Raw genomic sequence first — 21,843 nt, 5'->3', positions numbered from 1 at the left:
TTTTATATTTTTGTAGCCATTTTCTATGTAATCTAGAGCTCTACATGTCTCATTATATCTGGGCTCCCACTGTATTAAAAAAAAACAAGGCTAAAATGTGAACAAAAAAAAAGATAACATATTTAATTATTCCTATAATAAACCACAAATATTCTCTTTACAGTAGTTATTAATTAGTAGCTAATGGACATGGTTCCACAGGTCTTATATAATCTCTCAGCAGCTGATCGTGGTAGGCATGAATTCTGAAGGGTTTCAACTCGTAGAATATTCTCTCCTCCATGGGTGTCAAGTTTATTTCAAGATCTTGCAAGTTTGGGAGATCAGGATTCACGACATCAGTCTTGCTTTCCTATGGATAAGAGAGAATCTAAGATTGACATTTCTTTAAATCAAAAAGAAATTTAACACATTTTTGAATTCATTAAATTTAATAACATCACCTTGCAAACATAATGACATATATTTGAAAAAGTTTAATACTTTAAACTGGGATAAGTTTGGTAAACAACCAAAATAGCTGAAAAAAATAACCAAAACCAGAAAAACAATACAAATTCTGCTTCGAAGGGTTAGAATGGAAAAAGTTGTGATTGCTTTATTGCGATCACCGGTTTCCCATTAGTCAAATGATTTTTTTCCTTCCTGGATTGATTCCGATAAACACCACAACATTTCAAATCATGGGTTGCAAAAACTGTCTCAATTGATGCTTGTCTTCGTATTGGTTTTCAAATCCTGCCTATATATTTGTTTCAAGAAGTCACAAAATACTTTTCCTTCTTCAGTATTTATATTTATATTAAAATCACCGTCAAGACAGTAATTATAAGTTAATAATAAAAATAATATAAAAATAGAATTTCTGATTCTTAATTAAAACAATAAAAACAAAAATATATCGTTCAAATGATGAAATTCTCTTTTATTCACAACTCAAGAAGAATTTATGGGACCTCTTTGGTCCCATATCCCAAAAATAAACTCACCAACTTAATGCATTACAAAATTAAAAGTGAAAAAAAGAATTATAAAAAATAATCAAACAGCAGCAGTTGCCATAGCAACGCATGCACACTGTTTACTATTACTCTTGAACATAGTTGAAAAGTGTGATGACGTCCAAATAAGGTGCGCATGTCATCCAACCCAAAACAACACCCATTTTGCCAATGGGTAATAGAAATATGAAATGTTATGTAGATAACAAATTTTTGAAAAATTGTGAAATACCTTAAATTAGTGCAGGAAAAAAAGTGTATGTAGGAAGAATATTATTAAGAATTTATCCACAGAAAATTATTAACGTTTTAATAAAATATATCGATGTGCGATTTTTCATTCAAATTGTGAGAATATAAATTTCAGTGTGTTATTTTTAAATTGCGATAATATGAATACTGATGTGATGTAAGATTTTTAAATCCCACAAATATGTATCGCGATGACTAATTTCAAATTTATAGTGAATATGAATCACGATGTGTACTTTTAAATCGCGTGAATAATTTCAAATCACGTTTACATACAAGAAAAAGGAGTCTTCTTTTTTGGGGGGTTGGGGGGCGATAGAACTCGAAAAAGCATAAAAGCGAAAATTTTCTTCTCTTTAAATTTAAAAAACAAAACAAAAAAAAGCAAAATTCCATATAAAAGCAGAAAAATCTCCATGTTTAAAGAATAATAAGAATGTGTTTAATAAAACAAGTCATTTAATTATTTATGATTAAATAAAAATTAAGGCAACAAAAGTGCTTACATTGCATGGTACGTAAAAGAATAGATATATTAGTCTTTTTTTTTTTGCTGAAGTAAGTTGATTTTTTAAACAACCAATCTTACCCATGTCTAATAAACTACTTATAATCACACTTTTTGTCAGTATAAACTACTTCATTTTTGTACGGTCATCACACTTTAACCCCTTTTAAGCCAAGCATAGAAATTTTATAAAATGCAGTACAGTCGAACTCGTTCATAACGAGCTCGGATTTAATGAGAACTCGGATTTACCAAGGGAAACGAGAATTTTTGGTTGGATCAATGTTAAGTCTATGGAACAGAAGTCGCTTTTAACGAGCAAGACCCGGTTTTAGCGAGCAATATTTTTCTGTCTTGCAATCTTTTTTCTCATCTTTCTAGTCTTTCTGTCTTATCTTTTTTTCAAAATGATAAAGAAATGCGAGGGAAAGGGGTTAGTTGTCTTTAAATTAAGAAAAGTATTTAATTAAATTAATTAATGTAATTAAAGTAAGTAAGCATTATTTAAATTTTAAGTAAACTCAATCATTTGACCTCCCAAGCCTCCCTGTCTTAAGGACCCGTTTATTACGAGCACTCGGATTTAACGAGTACATATTACGGTCCCTTTGTGCTCGTTATAAACGAGTTCGACTGTATTTTATAAAATGCGGTATTTATTAAAATATGCTTAAATTGAATTAAGACGCAAACAAAAAAAAATCTTGTGCATGAAAAATATTTTGTTTATGAAATAAAATGGTTCGTATACACACCATTGGCCAAATCAATGGACAAACCATAATTGAACACTAGTTTGTTTGCTTTTTATGAAATTTGTATTACTTGTACAACTTTTATTCACCATAAAAACATATGATGAACCTCATATTAAATATTTATTTATTTTCAAAAAGTCTAATTTGTCAGTGACAGTTTCAAGTTAAAAAAATACTTGCATATTTTGAAAATTTCTCAACAAATTGTGTTTACACAGATTAAATTATTAATATTTTATAGATCACTTTAGGACCATTGAGGAAACATAAAATTAGCAAAATAAATATTCCACAGTGTTAATAAAATTTTTTTTGATGTGTTTACACACTTTTGAGCAAAAATAAGTTAAACAAGTGTTAATTTTGAGTCAATATTTACAATGAATGCACAAAAATTTTACCCATTTTGAAGTGTGATCATTAATAATTAGAAAAATATTGTATAACAAAGGATAAAAAAAAAAACAGCAAAAGGAAGTTTCTCTCCTCCTTTACTAAGGTTGATTTGTAGCAACAGAGAATGTGCAATATAATAATGATGTGGTATTTAATAAATATAAATGGATATAAAGCAAATTATGCTGCAGAAATATCAATATTTAGTCAATATAGCACAAATAATTAAATATACAGATATTGTAATAACTAACATAGGATTAAAATATATTTAATTAATTTAGATAGAATTATCAATTATTTTACGATGAAGGTTAGTTTAAGTTATTTATTGAAAATTTGAATTAAAGAACAATTTGAAAAAGAAAAAAAAAGAAAGAAAAAAAAATATGACAGGGTTGCCACTCAAATCTGGAAAAAAAATTCTCTGCATTTTCCCTGTTATTTTAGGTGATTTTTAAATTCCCTGTATTTTCCAGGTTTTCAATGTGGAGTGGCAACCCTGATGAAACACATTAAAAGATTGACTAAAGATCAGAAATAAGGGAATAAAATACATGACAAGTAAATAAGAAACATTAAAGGAAAAATGTTTCAAAACTTACTCTTTCTAATCTTCCCCAAGAGAGAGTTCGGTAGCGTGGGAGAACTTTTTCTGCAATAAGCAATCTAGGCCTAAGAAAAGTCAAATCATTAGTCAATGATTGACAACATTTCTTAAATAAAAAATTTAAAGCTTGCCATAAAACTTTTTAAAATTTTAGAATAAATCTAAATTTGAAAATTCAAAAATATAATTAAAATTTAGATCCCATTTTAAACACATTTTGGTTGGATCATCAGGCTTATATAGCCAGGGAATAATTTATTAGTCAGAATTTAATGCAGAAAAGATATTATATGATATCCAGATTAGAATAAAAATGATGAAAAAAATGAATTTTATAACTTAATAATGCCATAAAGAAGTTTACTTTAAGCGATAAAAAAAAGACTTCTTTTAGGATCTAAACCAGTGGCCTGTCTTCTGATTATTACAAACTATTATTATTTTTTTTGGGCAGAATAAGTTCTTACCTGCCTCCTTCCAATACAAAATTCACATGTTTCAGATATTTTTAAAAATTTTACTAATTAAAAAGCTATTCAGGGTGAAAAGTTTTCCAATAAACACATTTTACATTTTCAATGGAATTTTTATGTAACAAGATGAAATATCAAATGATGATAGCGAGTAATTAAATTTCACTTAATTATTGCAATAATATCGGGGGTAGAAATAAGAAAATTTAATCACTGGTTTGCTAACCAGTTTCACGAATCATCATTGATTTAAATTTAGCTAAGTTAAAAAAAGACAAAAATATCCTTAAAAAAAAGATGATGTAAATAAACTTTAAGTTAAACTAATTAAGTTATTAAGTTAAACTTTTTCGATTTTTTTTTTCTTCAAGTGAGAAATTTTGAGAATTATTATAAATGTGTATTTAATTTTGCTGTACTAATTAAACTGTGTAGAATTGTGTAGTAACTTTTTCTTTTGTATTTTTTCTTTTGTATTAATTTGTGTATTTAATTTTTTATATTTTTTTTCTTCAAGTGTGAAATTTTGAGAATTAGTGTGAAAGTGATTTAAAATTGGATGTCTGTCACGCCCATGCTGTGGAATATTAGAAATATAACTGAACAACTGTGTAAAAAACTATGAAGAGACATTGATGTAGGCATAGATGCCAAATCCATGAACCACATTAACAACTATAAACTATAATTTAATAAGTATAAAAAATTAAAATCATAGCTAAGACATTTCTGAGACTAAGCAAGAACAATTAACTTTTTACATTATTTGCTCAATAATTTGTTAAAAGAATACAACTTCAACAGCTAAGCAAGCAAAAACTGGTAAATTTGTTATTAGCTCATTATTGATGGGGAAAAAAATTAACAAGATTTTTACTTTCAATCAAATAAACACTTATTAACATAAGGTTAAATAAACACTTCTTAGTTTATAATCTTTAAGAAATTAATTATTTAAGCATGAAAAATCTGAATTCAGAAAAAATAAAAATAAAATAGTACCAAAATGTGGGATCCATTCTCAAATCTAATCTATAATAAAGCCTTTCCCTCGTTCTCAACATGATGCGGTGGAACCAATCCATCAATTCTGAAAGCTCATAACGATGAGGCCTGTCATGAAATACATATAAATGGAGTTTTAAAGAAAATACTAAAAGCAATAAAATAAAAACATACATAATACAAACACATTAACAGGAATATACACTCTCTTCAGAAAAATAATAACCGTACAAGGTTGGTAGGAAATCATGATTTTTTTCCTCCAAAAAAATTAAATAAATAAATTTATATCAGATATTTTTGATTTTTTTACACTTCAAAAAAATCATCAAATAAAATTTATTAATAATAAATCACATTACTTCAAAATACATCACAGCTGGCCAGACAGCCCAATGTGAGCCAATGCCTTCCTCTGAAGATTTCTCCATAACGACTTCCGATTTATCATTGATCCCCAATTTTTTTCATTAATTGCAAGAAAATCAGACTCCACCGAATCAGCACATCTTAACCGCAGCCCTCCTCGCTTTCTTGTTCCAGTGGGTCTAACAAGCAATATGCTTTCTACCGTATTATCATCACTCATTCGAATCACGTGAGCCATCCAATTCATTCTATTTATTTCTATGTATTTAATAACATCAGGTTGTTTATAATTCTTGTACAGTTCAAAGTTAAATCTCCTTCTCCAGTTATTGTCTTTATTTACACCATCAAGTATACTTCCCAAAATCTTTCTCTCAAGTATTGAGATACAATTTTCCTCCAGTTTTGTCATAATCCAAGGTTCAGAAGCATACACCAAGACAAGCCTGGCAAGAGTTTTGTAAATTAAGAACTTTGTTTTTCTAGAAAGAAACCTAGATTTAATAAATCTTCTCAGCCCATAGACAGCCCTATTTGCCAGTTAGTCAGTTTTCTATTTCAGAAGACATTCTTTTATCAATAGCAATAATTAATCCTAAGTAAGTAAAACTCCTTACTGTTTCAAATTTATAAAAATCTATTTCAAGATAGGGGTGAGGGACTCTGTTTCTTGAGAATAACATATATTTTGTTTTCTCTATATTTATGACTGAGACCATATGTCTTGCAGCCAACTCAAGGGCAAGAAATGCCTCTTTTAGGGCATGAAGGGAACGAGCAATTACATTAACATCATAAGCATATGCAAGAAGTTGTACTGATTTAGTAATTGCAATACAATTTGAAAACAATATAGTTAAAATCGATGATATTGAAATGTTTGAAATCATTATTTAATTGTTACAAAGTAACCATTGAATAAATAAAATCACAGCTATTTCCGTTCAAGCTCAAAATCCTAAAATTTGAGAAAAAGAAGGCAGTTTTGTCAGTTGGATAAATAATGAAAAGTAAATTAGTTTAGATGAAAAAATATAAATGAAAAAAAAAATTTAAGTTTCTCTGAACAAAGCAAGTCTTTTTTCCATTAATGACATATACTAATGACATATTTAATAAGTGTTATATTTGGGAATATATTTATAAATTGTACTGTATAACAACATTTTCATCTTATAATCAAACGATTTAAATCATGCCAACCTAGTTAGCAGGCTGATATTCTTATCTACATAAGCAAGAGATTAAAAACCAAATAAATTAGAACCTCTTTATTCTAAATATTTCTGTTAATCTGAGTTGATTATAATTTTTTTCACATGCATCTAGATTTCTTTTTCTTTTTTTCAAATTCAATAATATGGTATCATAATTCTGCTATACATGAGGTCTTAAAACTAAAAAATATTTATTGTACTGCATGACTACATAGAATTTAATATTTTAAGAGAGTAATGAATAACTATTTAACTATTTGGAGAAAGGCTTTTTTTTATTAATTTAAAATTTTTATTCTTTTATCTGTCTTTTCATTTTTGTTAGTGTAGTTCAGTTTGACCATCATTTTTGCTATGATTTCATCTAAAATGAAACATATGTTATTGCTACAAGAAAAGAATAATAATATTGTAGTACAGATAAAATTAGGAGAAAGCCTTACAAAGCTGGCAAAAGAATATAAATTCATCTTCGGAAATCAATAAAATTCCACAAAAGATTCAGAATGAAATCCTGTTTTGTACAAATAGTTTATTATGCACAGTAGAAGATCCATATAATGAATGTACATGTAATGTACAATGTGGAATGTACATACGTACAGTAGAAGATCTATATTATGTACAGTAGATGATCTATATAACCACAATTCTCCACAAATCGCATTAACTTTGCAGATGTGAGTAATGAAAATCACAGTTAAAAGAATTTCTGTAACTAAGTAAGAACTATTAACTTTTTACATTAATTGTTCATTTATTTGTTAAGAGGTTATGATTCAGAAACTATGGAAACCAAATTTGCAGAATTTATAATTAGTTCTAATGCAGTAGAAAATTTCTATTTTTTCCTCCTGTAAATAATAAATACTTAAGTGCAAATGTATTTCAGAACTTGTACCCAAAAAAAAATTTTTTTTACAACATTTTATGATTGATTTGCTACAGACTAATATTACTGCGAAGTTGGTAGGTAAGTTTCAAAATAAGTGAAATAATCTAAATAACGCAAAATTTTGTAACACATTTCAAGGTTATGTTTTTTTTACAGAGTAAAAAAAAAAAAGGAAAGAGATACAACTAAATGGCATAATAGTGCATATTTTCGAAATTAAATGTATTTTAATAAATTAAATATTTTTAATAATTAAAATTAAATATTATATAGCAATATCAATAAAAAATAACATCATTAATCAGTTCATTGATGAAAAGTAAAAAAAAAAATTTACTTGGTATTAAAAAAATTTATAGTAAGGTAAAGATTATTAAAAAATAATAAACATTTATTCTTTAAAAATTATTTTTTTACCGTTTCGTGTTTATTTAAAAACATAATACAGATTAATTATAAACCTGCACAGCTAATAATGCCATGATATATGAAATGTGGTAGTTAATATATGGAAACAATTCCTTACCCAACTGCTTGGAATGTGTGCCCTGCTGCATCAGGATCACATACAGCTTTTACAATGCCTTTGGCAACATCTGAACCATAAACTGGCTGTTTGATAATGCCGACTCCTTTCTTCCAGAGGGACATGGCACGCCAAGTTCTCCTAGCTAGGAAGTTTTTTTAAAAACATTACTAAGCTTAATATATAAAATGACAGTACTGCATTCACCTTCCATTGAAATATTACAAAATATTAAGACAGCGGTTCTCTAAAAATGTTCCGCTAAGAATGATATTATTTAACCTGCACTATATGAATGAATCACTAGCATTTATAAAGTGCATGATGTTTGCCTGTTCCTAACCTTTTTTGGGACACCAGCTACTTTGCAAATTTACAGTTTTAATATTATTTTACAGGGGAAAAAAAGCAATGAATATAGCAATAAATAATTATTTATTTTTTTAATCATTTTTAAGTTCTTCATATTTTTGTTATAATCTTTTATCATGCCTTGAAGTCATTGAAAATATACCTAACTAATTAATATTAAAAAACAATATTTAATTAATTATTATATTAATACTATTATCATAGAATCCTAGTATAGTAAGTGAAGATCCTATCATTAGATCAAGAGTTATTCAGGGTGGTCTATTTATTTTTTGTGAACTTTACGTTAACATAGAAAAATAATAGATAAATAAATTTGAGCGATTGTGGACAACAAGTAGACACACTTACCAATATTGTTGTAATAATAAATGAAACTGTCTTGCTGGCCCCACATATCTGATGGCCTAAATATAATGGCATCTGGAAACTCTTCCCTCACTGCTTGTTCACCTTCCCACTAAAACAAATATTTAAAAATTAAAAAAATAAAATTACCTTCTTTTCTGATATATAAATCCATTTTTTGAACCCCTGAATTTCAATGAAAATTTGGGGTAGATTTATACATATGGATACTATAATTTCTTTTGAAATTTGATTTTAAAAAAAATTAACATAATCTATAAAATAAATGCAAACAAAAGAAAAGTAACACTACTACAGCACAATCAAAATATTTATACATATTTATAATAAAAATAAAACTTTTTACATGTCATGGTAAGGGTTTCACTCTACAAGCACAGCTGCCAACTTTTAAATAATTTTTTTTTTTACTTTATTTAGAGTGACTGCAAAATTAATAATCTCAATTTTGACAAAATGAAAAAAAAATATTTCTGCCAACAATTTTAATATCATCGCCACTTTGAAAAATTATCTTTGGAAAGAGAAAAAGTTGGCAATTCTGTAAGAGATTTTACTTTGTCTTCCTTTGACTACCAAAAAATATCATTTTTGTGATCCTTTAATGACATGAAAAGGACATAATATTTCTTGAAATATTTCATTAATTTTGCATTAACATTTTTCCATGAATTCAAAATAATTTGGCTTCAGGGGTGACAAGTTCCTTCCATGTTGGAAAAAAGCGCCTAGAAAAAAATTGTTTTTCTTTCAACCCAATTGACAAAAACTCTCTATTTAAAAAAAAAGATACCTAATATTAAAACAATTTTTAAACAGTTTTATATCACAATCTAGTTTGAATTATACAGTCAAGCCTTGATCCCTCATTTCTGCATCTTTCATTTTCCTATGTGTATCATCTTGTTTTACCGGCCAAATTACAAGCGCCATTCTTATAATTTTACTAATTCCCATTAAGATAGTTTCAGAAACTAAAAAGTCCTGTGTCTATCATTCAGAAATTTTACCCACATTTAAAAACAAATTAAGTTTTTTTCATTTAAAGAGCAAAAATAGTAACTCTTGATGTTAATTCTACAGTTTTGGGGAAAACACCTCAGATATCATGTGTAATATTTATGCATCCTTTGTTTAAAACGTTGAAACTTATTGTATGATGGCGGTTTAAAAAATTATTGCAGAAACCGATCAGTTAGAAATCGCACCAATGAAACAGAACCATGATTAAAGCCCACATTTGCAGAAGACTTCAAAACTTATAAACAATTAGTAACTTACTATATTCACAAAAAAACAACAACAAAAAAAGAACAGCAATCTATTTTAAATGTCAAAAATGTATTGCAAAAATGTAGAAGAAAATAATTTATTCGAACCAAACAATTAACTGTAAATTTTAGATAAATAAACATAGCTACCAACATAAATAGGAAAAAATCCAGTAGATTTTATGAAATAAATATAAATTTCATGATAATTATCGCAAAATGTACTTAAAACTTTACACATAGGGAATTTTAGGGATTTTTATAGTTATCAAAATAGAAAAACTGCAATATTTTCCAGTTACGATTAACATTAAGTGAACTTGCAATGTTATGTATTATGTTTACTCATAATTTTGAATAGTAATAGGTATTTAATTCATCAAAGACAGTTAAAAAATTATTTAATTAATTAAAAAAGAAAGCTATGAATGTAAATAAACATTTTAGAGCAAAAAAAGTTTTAACTAATATTTATAAATGAGGCTCACTTCATTAGGTATTAGTAATACTTATTTAAATATTCAAGGAAGCAATAATCTGCAAAAAATTTCAAATTCAACAGGGATTTTTTTAGGGAAACTTACCCAATTTTAAGGATCATTCTAAATTATACAAAAGTCAGGAAAAACTGGCAAAATCCAGTAGTCCACTGGAAAAACCAGTAGAGTTGGCAGATATGAATAAATATTTTTATTCATCTTTCTTTTGCATTTTAAATATTTTTGCAATAAGTACATAATCCTCTCAAATGTTCGATTTCTCAGTACATATTTGTCTCAAACTTTGATGTTATTAAAAGTCACAAAAAGAGGTTCAATTAGTTCTGTTACATAACAATCTCTATTAGGAGAAGAATAAGCACATTTCAAAACAAAGATTTTTTAGATCTTGAACAAAAATGAGACAAATATTTATGCTTTGGGTCAGTTAACAATTAACTTCGCTACATCACAAAATATAAAGATGACTAGCTGTCCTTTTAAATAATACGAGAAACAGTCATTGGTTGACCCACAACTCTACATGATTGTTAAAAAATGGCTAAGATTCGTGATTTAAATTAATATCCATAGATGGTGCTGTGTCAATGAATTATTCCTTCTCATATTTTTGTTAAATTTTTTATTCTCTCTTATGCTGTCTGTATGAAATAAACGTTTTGTTCGTTGCTCCGTAGTCATTTTATTTTGGAATCCAAGTATCTTTACAGAACAATTTAATAATGATAGTTAAGATTACCCAACACTTAATATTTATCCTACAGATTTATTATAAAAAGAAAACATTTAAAAGCATTATAACATATTAAATTGAAAAGAAGGAGAAAAAAAATTCAAAAGTAAAAAATCACCTTTGAGGAATATAATCCTGAGCCTTTCTTGCTTACAATGGGCTTTGGGTTTTCTGACGCATTTAGAGTAGAGACATGGAGTAATGTCTGCACTCCAGCTTCCTTAGCTAAACGAGCAATATTTCTTGCACCTGTCACATGCACATCCTTATACTTGAAATTCCTTGAAGTAAAGAAAATAGTAAAATTCAGAATTTAATGAAGATTTAAGCAGGCTTGTTGCAAAAGATTCTGCTAACCGCAACCTAGAAAAACACCATTACCTTAAAAAAATTTCAATGTGAAAGAGCATTAAAATAGTGCTAACATATTTTTTTATTAATAATGCACCAGCACCCCAATTTTAAATCTAATTTTCAGTTTATAAAAAAATTTCAGTTGTTTAAGCATTTTCAATATTTAGCTCTTATTTAATTGAATATTTAATTAGTTATTAAATAATTTATTAGCTATTAAATAATTAATTTTAATTAATTATTTAATAGTAAATAAAAGCAAATTTGAAGTTTAGGGCAAACAGGGCAATCGGCTAGGGCCATGCACCAGAGAGATAATAATAAAATAAAAAACAATTGAATAGGAAAATAATTCAAATAATAAAATAATTTTTAAAAAAAATTGAATTTTTTTTAATGCAATTGAAACTGAATTTTATTATGGAGAAAGAAGTCTTAAGTGCCATGCACAAAAATCTTTATAAGATCAAATTAAAAAACAGTATTTATTTTAAAATCTTTAGATTATTTCAAATATTTTTTTTCACTTTTAAGAATCACCAATGTTATAGACATACGATATTAAAATAAAATTGTTCATTTTTAATAATTAAATTTTAAAAAATAGAAAAAAAAATTTAAAAAATAAATAAAAGAAAAATGAGAGAAAATAATTTTTTTTTCAGTAATCTAGAGTCCTAAATAAATATTTACAAAAAAAAATGCAGCAAGAAGAGTATTTAAAGGATCACCACAAATATAAAAATGGTTCTAACAAAACAAATTTAATTGCATATAGATACATTAATTCTATAAATTTATTAGTGTTTCAGCTCATTTATGGCATTGAAATTCGAAATATTTTCAAACTTTAAACTGTCTGTTTATAAAAACAGTTTCTTTTTAAAATCAAAAGTTCACAGAAAGAAAGTGATTTTAAATGAAGACGAGCACTGTATTTATACAGAGCACTATTACAGAATTATAAGAATACTAAGCAATGTAATTTGGGCAATAACTCAAATAGGCAAATTCTTTTTAATTATCTTATTTCATACTTAACTAAGAGACTAAAATTGAATAATATCTATGACATATAACACTTCATAGAGCTTTAGATATCAGATAATTATTCAAAAGAACATTTTAATCATTCATTCATAAAAATAATAACTCACGGAGTCTCATAATCTCTTCCTATAAGATTTATAACAATATCCGAGTACTTCATAGCTTTTGCAATGCTTGCTTCATCTTTAAGAAAGAAAGGCTAAAAGAAAAATTGCATTAAGAGGCAAAGAATACTTCCAGCACTATAAATATATTACAATCTATGTAAGAATTTCCCTAATTGTATTTGAGCTCTGCAGCCTCCAAGTAGTGACAATGAAAAAAAAAATGTAAACTTAATTTAAACAAGATCAATATTTGGCTTTGATATTTCTTTTTGAAAGTATCAATACTTTTAGTTGATACTAGTGAAAACTTAACTTTTATTTACACAACGATCTAAATATATTAGATAGAGTTATATTTTATTTACATTTATTATCTCAGTTCACAACAATTTAAAATTAAAATTTTAGATATAAAAAAAAATGCTTCAACCTGATGGCTAACAATGAGGCTCGCTTCATTACACATTAGCAATACATATTTAAATATTCAAGTAAGCAATAAGTTCCATTTCAATAGGGAATTTTCCTTTATCAGGAAACTTACTCAACTTAGGGAATTTTCGAAAGTGTTCAAAAATCAGGAGAATTTTTATCAAACCAGTAGAAACTGGCAAAATCCAGTAGTCTACTGTAAATCCAGTAGAGTTGGTAGCTATGTATTTTCATATTATTAAAAGAACAAAAAAAATTTTGGAATACCTTTAGTTTGTAAAGCACAAAAGTGATTTTCTAGAATATCAAAAAACAAGTTTTGCTATCTTTTCCCAAAATTTCGACTAACACAGAAAAGCAATCAACATAATATTTGGTGTTCAAAAGGGAAATAATTGAAATATAACTCAAATGAGCTATTTCTGCATGAATTAAGATGTTAGCAACAATTTTACCTCGGCCCCAGTTTGACTCAAAATTAGCTCAATATGTGTCCTATAAGAACATGCACGGAGGGATCAATATTGGGATGTACAGATTATTTTAATACTAGTCCTAGAATGGCCTATATTGGTCCTAGAATGAGCAACATAGGGCCAATATTAATAGAATACTGATTATGAAATATGGGGTGACTCTGACAATTTTATATAGGAAAATATTGGTTGTAAAACAACGGGTGAATCGAACAATTCTATATGTGGGCAATATCGTAAAAATTGTAATTTTGCTGCTAGGGGATGTAGTAACTCTTAAAAAAAGATATCTATACACACTTTGTTGAAGACAAGTGTTTTTTTGGTTTATCAAATTCTACAGTAGAAGCCCTAATCCTATGCAAAATCCTTAGTATAACAGAAAATAAATTTTACAAACCAATTGAATAAATTTTCCAGAATTGTGAAAAGCTGAATTCAACTATTTTATAAATTTTTTATTTCTTATTTGAACTATTGCTTTTTTTTTTACCAAACATGCCTTTCATTTTTTAGCTCAAAAACTATTGGATAAAACAACATGAAAATTTGCACAATTCTAGAGAAATCCTGTTACTTTATGATAAAGTTTTTTTGTTACTTTATGATAAAGTTGATATCTTTCTTTCCAAGCACAGTTAAATTTAACAAAAATATTAGCAGAGCAATTATGATATTTTTTGCAAACCAAGAACATAGGTTTCTGCTACGAAGCTTCTGAGCAAAAACTAAAAGAGTAAATTTCAATTTTAAAATTTTTTGTTTTGAATTTCTATGCAGATTTTAATAGTGGTATTTTTTAGGCAATGAACAAAGTTATGATACATCATGCATAATCATGCAAGTCAAAAAGCGAAATTCAAAATTGGAAATAATATAAGCACTTACATTTAGCGAGTAAAAAATATATACATAAATCGAAAAAAGATTTTTTTTTTAAACCATTATTTTATAACTGTCGTTAACAGCTGACCCAGTTTTGGGTTTATGACTACTAATGTTCAACTCTGTAGCCTAGTAATTTTGTACCTAATCCAGAAGACAAGGGAACTCCTTGATCAAGCATTGGACATGCCTTTGTGGTGGACTTTTGATGGAACTAACCTGCATTTGCATTGCAGGAGAGGAAAGCTACGAAAACCTCCTACTGTTAGCCTGATGGCAATAGGACTCTAACTCTTGATCTGTCTACCACTGCGAATATTTTACGCCAGCACTTTGGTCTGTGTAAGATGGATGCGCCATTCATATTGATCAGTCATTGTTGGGATTTGAATCCAGTTCACCTCATTGGAAGGTGAACAATCTATCCCCTGAGCCATCAAGGCTCGACTTAAACTATTAACTCTCAACATACTTCAGTCAGGGCCGGATTAACCTATAGGCACACTAGGCACGTGCCTAGGGCCTACGAAATTCAGGGGCCTACAAAAAACTTGGGAGAAAAAATTTTTAAAAAAAAATCAAACGTAGTGGAATCAGAAAAACAGTTTTGTTTTTCTGATTCCACTGCGTTTGATTTTTTTTTCTTTTCACGATGAATTTCGCACTCAATAAATTCTTTTTATTCATAAATTTTATCATTAGTTTTTTTTATTTTTAAAAATCCCGTTGATCTTGCCTTGTACCGGGTTTTAATATTTATGCTAGTGCCTTTTTTAACTATCGTTTCGGATCGATAATTTTCAAGTGTTTTGATTTAGATTAATAAGTTTTCCTTTTATTTTATTGCCCCCCCCCCCGTTTAATTAGGTATGAAATATATTGCGTTATTTAATCATTGGTTTTGTTTATATAAGTTAATTTAGAAATTGTAATTGTTTTTAAAAAATAAATATGAGAATTTTGTATTTTTTAAACTTGTTTTTCTTGTCTAAACTTGTAAATTTTTTATTCTTTTAAATGTTATATTTCTACCATTTTTTTTTTTCTCTTTAAAGTTAGGAGTACCTTTCTTTTTTCTCTTACTTTATTCATTGCACTTGTCGGCATTGCAGATAAAGTTCGATAAACAAATTCGTTAATTAAAATCCATATTAATAAAAGTGCAAAAAAAAAAATATGCAAGAAAATTTCAGCATATATTTTGAAAAGAGGGGAGGAGTGGGGGAAGGAGGAGAGGGCCCAAAAACGGCTATGCCTAGGGCCTACGAAAAGTATAATCCGGCTCTGTGCCTAGGGCCTACGAAAGGTATAATCCGGCTCTGACTGCAGTACTAGCAATGACACTATCTGTTGAGGAATAAGATAAGTAATTTTGCCAGTAGTATTTTTGAAGAAGTATTTTGGATATTTTATCCCCCCCCAAAAAAAATTGTTTAAATTTCTTCACTACCAATAAGAAGAAATTTGAGAATATATGAGCAAACAGGTGATAGTTGTAAAATACAGGAGTCTTCATTAAAAAACAGGAGACTTGGCTCAATTGGTAAAATCTCCCATTGAGAGGCGGAAAAAGCAAATTGAATGCTCTGAAAGGAAAAGAGCCGCAGTTCCGATATAAAGTAGAGTGTAACCTTCAATGCTAATAATTTAATACCCTTAATAACAGTTAACTTTAAAAGATACAAAAACTGGATACTAAATAAGACTTAGAAAAAAAGAATGAGTGAAGCTAAAGCTATCTGAAAGAAACTGTGTTAATAGTTTAGGAGTTTGGTGAGGGAAAGCTTCATTGTGAATTTAAGTCATAAAATAGTAATACACATAATTATAAAATGAATTAAAATATAAATTTAGTAGAAAATTAAGCTTACTGTAAACAGAATTTGTCCCAAATCACCACACAATTTCAGCCTCAGAATATTATAGGGATCTGTTCTGTAAGGAATGACAACCTGGGTACCCATTTTTCCTAAAAAATTAGTTCATTGTAAATTATTAAACTAAGGAAACACTAAGAATTAAAATATTTAAGAAAGAGAAATAAAAGTACACACCTAAATTCATTTTTAAATTGTATTTCCAATTTAAAAAAAAAACATAAATAAATAAAATTGAACAAAAAATATATAAAAATAAAATAATGTGAATTGCGAGCACCTTTCTGAAATTTTAAATTACAATTCTTAGAGAAGGAGAAATTTGATGAGAGAATGAAAAATATTTAGAATAAAAATAGAGAATGAAAAATATTTTATTATTATTTTCTAAATATTTTAGGTTAAGTCACAAGTTTCTCATCGAAATAAACATTACTATAAAATCAGAACATTAAGAAAATGGGAGGATTATGAATTAATAATTTAAAACAAAATAATCCTTTTTGGAACTCTTAAAAACATTATTTAAAGTAATTAAGAATTTTTACTGAGCAAGTTTTAAGCTAAGAAATTAGACAGAAATATACTTAACTCTGAACGAATATACCTTCCTTATGACAAATTTTTATTTGCGATACCCAAAATATAGAGGGTAGCCCCAACCAGCCATGTTGATGCAAATCAAAAAAATTTGAATATGATTTTTTTTGAAAATTTAATCTAAAGATAACTCTATTCAGAAAATAAATCCTAATAATTGTGTATTAGTTATCCTCATAGTCCTTATAATTGTTAAATCCTTATAATTGTCTAATAATGGTTAGAATTTTTTTTTTAACAGACATGGTCGAATAATTCTAGAGAAATAAAAGTTTAAAATAATAACTTTTATATAATAATAACTTTTAAAATAATAACTTTCTAAAATAATAACTTTTTAAAATAATAACTATATAATAACTTTTTAAAATAATAACTTTTATATGTACATAGTTTAAAATGAGATAAAAATTTGCCTTTTCAAATTTTTCTCCATTTATAAATAAATATTTTGGCGAAAGATTTTCTTTTTAATTACCTCAAATAGTTTCAAAGATACGGCTAAATATACAAAAAGTAAAATTTATATTAAGGCACTCTAAATTTCTACCACTCTCATTAATAAACTAGTGTAACCATATATTTCTAATTGTTTATACTCCAATATTCTACAATTGAAATTTGTCGAAAAAGAAGGCAATACTTTAGAGAAAGTATATTTTTGGTCAGATTTTGGTTATACTTATATTTATAATCTATAACATGAATATATGAGAAGCTGTACAGATAAATTCCTCATTTCAAATAATATTTGCTTAATAATACAATAAATATATAAGTAGTAATTTTATCTTCAGAAGTAAATTATTGTTCCTAACAATTATTTAAAGGTATCTTGTTTCAATAATTTTGTAAAATGTTTTGACAAAATGTCAAAAAAAAAAAATTTTTTTTTGTCCATAGACAAAAGATTTTGCTATTAAAAGGAGTGAATTGCAATGGTTAGTTTTTTTTTTCCCCATTTTCAATCTGTAAAAGGGAAGAATAACTTTTTTTAAAAGAGGGCTGCAGGAAAAGAAAAAAAAAACTCTTTTCTTGAGGGGCTTTTAGGGACTGTGGTTATTTAAGTTTTTTTTATCAATTAATTATTTCTTATATTAATAAGAACAATAACAATTTCTTAAGAATGTGAGTTAGTTAAAGAAAATTTTCTTTTTAAAAAAATTGAAATGCTAAGATATTTTGACACCTTCAATTAGCACCTCTACACTTTGGCTTTTAAAAACTATAATTTGAGTGCTTTCACAAAGTGAATTAGTACCTGAACACTTTCATTTTAAAGGTCATAAATTTGGTATTTTATCGAAATTTACAGAAATTACCTGGAAAAAATTTTATAGATTTTTTATGCTAGTTTATGTAGTTTTCTAGTAGCATCAATTAATTTTTGATTGGAATGCAGTGGGGTTCCAACATTAACCATTCTAGGGCTACAAGTCGTGCACCTTTTATATAATGCTATCTGTCAAGAAACTCTGAGGAACTATTTGATTTCAAAATTTAACTGTAACTGCCGTGTAACTGCAAAATTAGAAGTAAAGAAGAAGTAGAATGATCGCCTCCGAATTATGTGGCTGAAATGTGCTGTTCCTTTTCATAATATTAATATGCCGTCTGATCTTGTTTGTAACGTTTTTTGTTTGAATATTAAATGTTTTCAAAAAATGAACAGGAATGGCACTTTTACTAATAACATCTTTTTTTCAAGAGTAACGACTTTTTGAAGCAAAAGAAAAGCATTCTGTCTTACAGATAAATAGTAACTTAAAGAAATGAAAACAGAAAATACAAATAAGGTAATTTTACCTTTAATTAAGAAGTGAAAAAATTGAAGTATTTATTTTTATTCTACACTAGCTTTTAAATAATACCTAGCTGATTGACCACTGCTCTTCCAAGAAACCCAGATGCTCCAAAAACTGTAGCAACCTTTCCATTAAAAGAGGATCGACCACCAGTTCCTCTTTTCAGGCTATGCAAGTCAGACTTGATTTTAGGGAACTTCTTATCAACAGAATCCACAACATCACTGCTGCTGCTGGAATATCGAACAGGAAGTTGGCGGATAACTATGAGTTGCAAGGATGAAAAAGCTGCAAATGAAACAAATTATCATTGACAAATAAATATTATTATTAATTAGAAAAATATTTATACCATGAAACAGTTAATAGAAAATTTGTTCTAAAAAAATAATATTGCATTTAAGATACTTCAAGAAATAAATACAGAACCTCGCTTATCTAAAGTATTTAAGACAGGTCAATCAAAACCTTTGAATAATAATTTTGGCTTGGTTACAAACTTCGCACGGAAGATAGATACCAATGGGCATTTTTGGAGATGGTCTGGGATTCCTCTTTAATGATGATCCAAAGACAACAGTGTGTTTGCACTTTACTGCCTTGCAATTAGAAAATCAACACAAGTGATATTAATATATTGTTTTTAATTTTGCTATTTCTTTTTCATTTGCTGGAATTTTATTTAATTACAATAACTAGATTATTAAAAAACATTATGGATTATTGACAGGGTATAATTATAATTCCAGATTTTTAAAATCATTAAAGGTTGTAAAAAAGTTCCAACCCCAGGATTCTATAAAACACCTTTTAGGAACCACTAAGCTAATGATTAAACACGATTAGCCAGGTATTGGACACAATGGCAAAATCAAAAATAAAGTCATGTCATGTGGTCAGATGTAACATGCTACAGTAACAAAACTACAGCAGTCGTTATTTTTTTATAGTTTGTTCTACTTTAAAAAAAAAAAGTAGAACACTACAAACTAAAAATTTTGTAGCAATTCATCGCAACTACTTTTAATGTACATTTGGAAACGATACAAGGTTCAAACCAACTAATTTTTCGAATATGATTGGTGTAAATCTAATATGGGTCCGTCAATATATGCAATGAGAGCGCCTTTATGACTGGGCTTTAATATGAATCATGTCTAATGATTCAGTGCAGCAAGTTTTTTTTCCAGCAAGTTAAATATTGTATTCATATTTTAATGAGTAACATAAATTTGAACTTATTACTTTAATTAAAGAGCCAAGTTTAAGCAAAAAACCCCCCAAAAAAACACAAAAAAAAAGGAGAAAAAAAGCAAAATAGCACAAAATAAGATTACTTCAGATATTTCTATTTCTTGAATTATTAGACGTTTTATATATTTTATATAAAAAACGTTTCTTTTTAAAAAAATTTCAACAAAAAAAAACACCTAAGCTACAAAAAGTTTAAAATGAAATAAACTACAAACAGTGAGCAATTGAAAAATTTGCATGATTCCTGAGTTTTGAATTTTTTATGTTGCAATAATATTGTATGAAAATATTGGGATATCAAATGTGCTAACTACTGAAAACACGTCAGAAAAATAACTTATTTTTACGATGAAATATGGTCAGATAAATTGTATCAAAAAGTGGTTACTTAAATGCACATTAAGAAACAAGTTTATCCTAATAACATAGAAGTTAAAGTAAGAGGATCTTCAAAAATCACATGGGGAAAAAAATCCCAATAATTGCAACAAAAAAAAGAGAGAAATCGCTAAAATTTACAAGAAAATCAGCATAAATAAAGCAAGTCAATAAGAGATTATTTAAATGCAAGATTTAATTTTGCATATCGTAATAAAAATCGAAACTTTTAAAACCAGGAAAAAATGATTGAAGAATGACTAGGATTGGTGATGAAATCGGAAAAATAAAAAAAGCCCATCAAAAAATTAGTATTTAAATGTGTAATTTGAAACTCGCATATTGTAATAATATTGTAGTAAAACTATGGGATATTCAACATCATGTAGAAAAGCAAAGCAAAAACAACCAGTAAAGAAAAACATGTAGATTTACATTGAAATTGACATCAACAAAGCATGTCAAAAAGCTATTAGCTAAATAAGCGATTTATATGAGATATTTATTTAAAAAATGCGTAGTTGCTCTACATAACTGGCACATCATCTATCAAACGGTACCCAGGATAGAATCAAGTTAACTTTTCTCATACACTAGTGAATGGAGTTGAATAATTGTAATGATAGTTAAGGTATAATATAATATTTAAGTAAAAGTGACTCGAAATCTAAGATTTTTCTAAGCTAGTAAATTCTAACATTTTTTTGATAAAGGTATAGGTCATTCCTAAGGGGAAATAGTGAATATCTATTAGTTCCGGCATCTACAAGGTACCCGAAAACAGAAATTTCGCATTTAGAATGAATATATTACTTTTAAAATTAAGAAAATATTTAGTTTAAGCTTTGTGTAAAATTTGTGAACATGATTATTCACTTCACTTTTTAGATAGAAACATTTTATAAAACTGTTTTCAAAAACAGGTGCTAATAGGTGACGTAAATAAAAAAAGATGGAAACAGTAATAGATATAGAACAATTAGAATTATAAAAGACAGGTATAGATCTTTGAAACACTTGACACTCTTAAATTAGGTATATAATGTGTTTAGTATTGAATATTTGTTATTCAAAAAATACTTATAGTTTTGAAACATTTCATTCGTGCAATTTATTTCCTTTTAGCAAAAGTAAAAGCAATGAGGAATTTCTCAAATTAAATAAATCTTACAATTTTTGGGAATATTATACATTGCTAAGGCCATTCTTTCTGTTTGTCAACAATCATTGAGTTGCCCTTAAAACAAGTTTAGAAGTTTTCGAAATATAATGTTTACATGTTTTGGTGTTTGCTCTAGCTGTGGAGCCTCTAGAGAACTAAACCAGAACCAGGAATGCACAATTCTTCTCAACTCAACTCTCCCTTATCT

General features: G+C 27.4%; 1 protein-coding gene across 2 annotated transcripts; it reads right to left on the bottom strand.

The window, feature by feature from the left end:
* Positions 1-98: 98 nt before the first annotated feature.
* ND-39 (NADH:ubiquinone oxidoreductase subunit 39) lies at positions 99-21,800 on the bottom strand. 2 transcript variants are annotated; one of them, XM_087150945.1, is made up of 10 exons: positions 21,645-21,800; positions 18,908-19,129; positions 16,431-16,528; positions 12,767-12,858; positions 11,374-11,536; positions 8,734-8,842; positions 8,011-8,155; positions 5,001-5,111; positions 3,521-3,590; positions 99-352 (listed from the first exon to the last, which is right to left on the bottom strand). In XM_087150945.1, exons 1-10 carry the CDS (start codon positions 21,676-21,678, stop codon positions 170-172), a joined length of 1,227 nt encoding a protein of 408 aa, XP_087007071.1. In that variant the 5' UTR covers positions 21,679-21,800; the 3' UTR covers positions 99-169. The 2 variants fall into 2 exon arrangements, with proteins under 2 accessions (XP_087007071.1, XP_087007072.1); XM_087150946.1 differs by having other exon boundaries at positions 21,554-21,685.
* Between the last annotated feature and the right edge of the window lie 43 nt (positions 21,801-21,843).

Source organism: Parasteatoda tepidariorum, chromosome 9 (assembly GCF_982258835.1).
Source record: "Parasteatoda tepidariorum strain Cologne lab strain chromosome 9, Ptep-v5.0, whole genome shotgun sequence".
NCBI classification, from domain to species: domain Eukaryota; kingdom Metazoa; phylum Arthropoda; class Arachnida; order Araneae; family Theridiidae; genus Parasteatoda; species Parasteatoda tepidariorum.
This window is presented reverse-complemented; position numbering and strand designations above follow the sequence as displayed.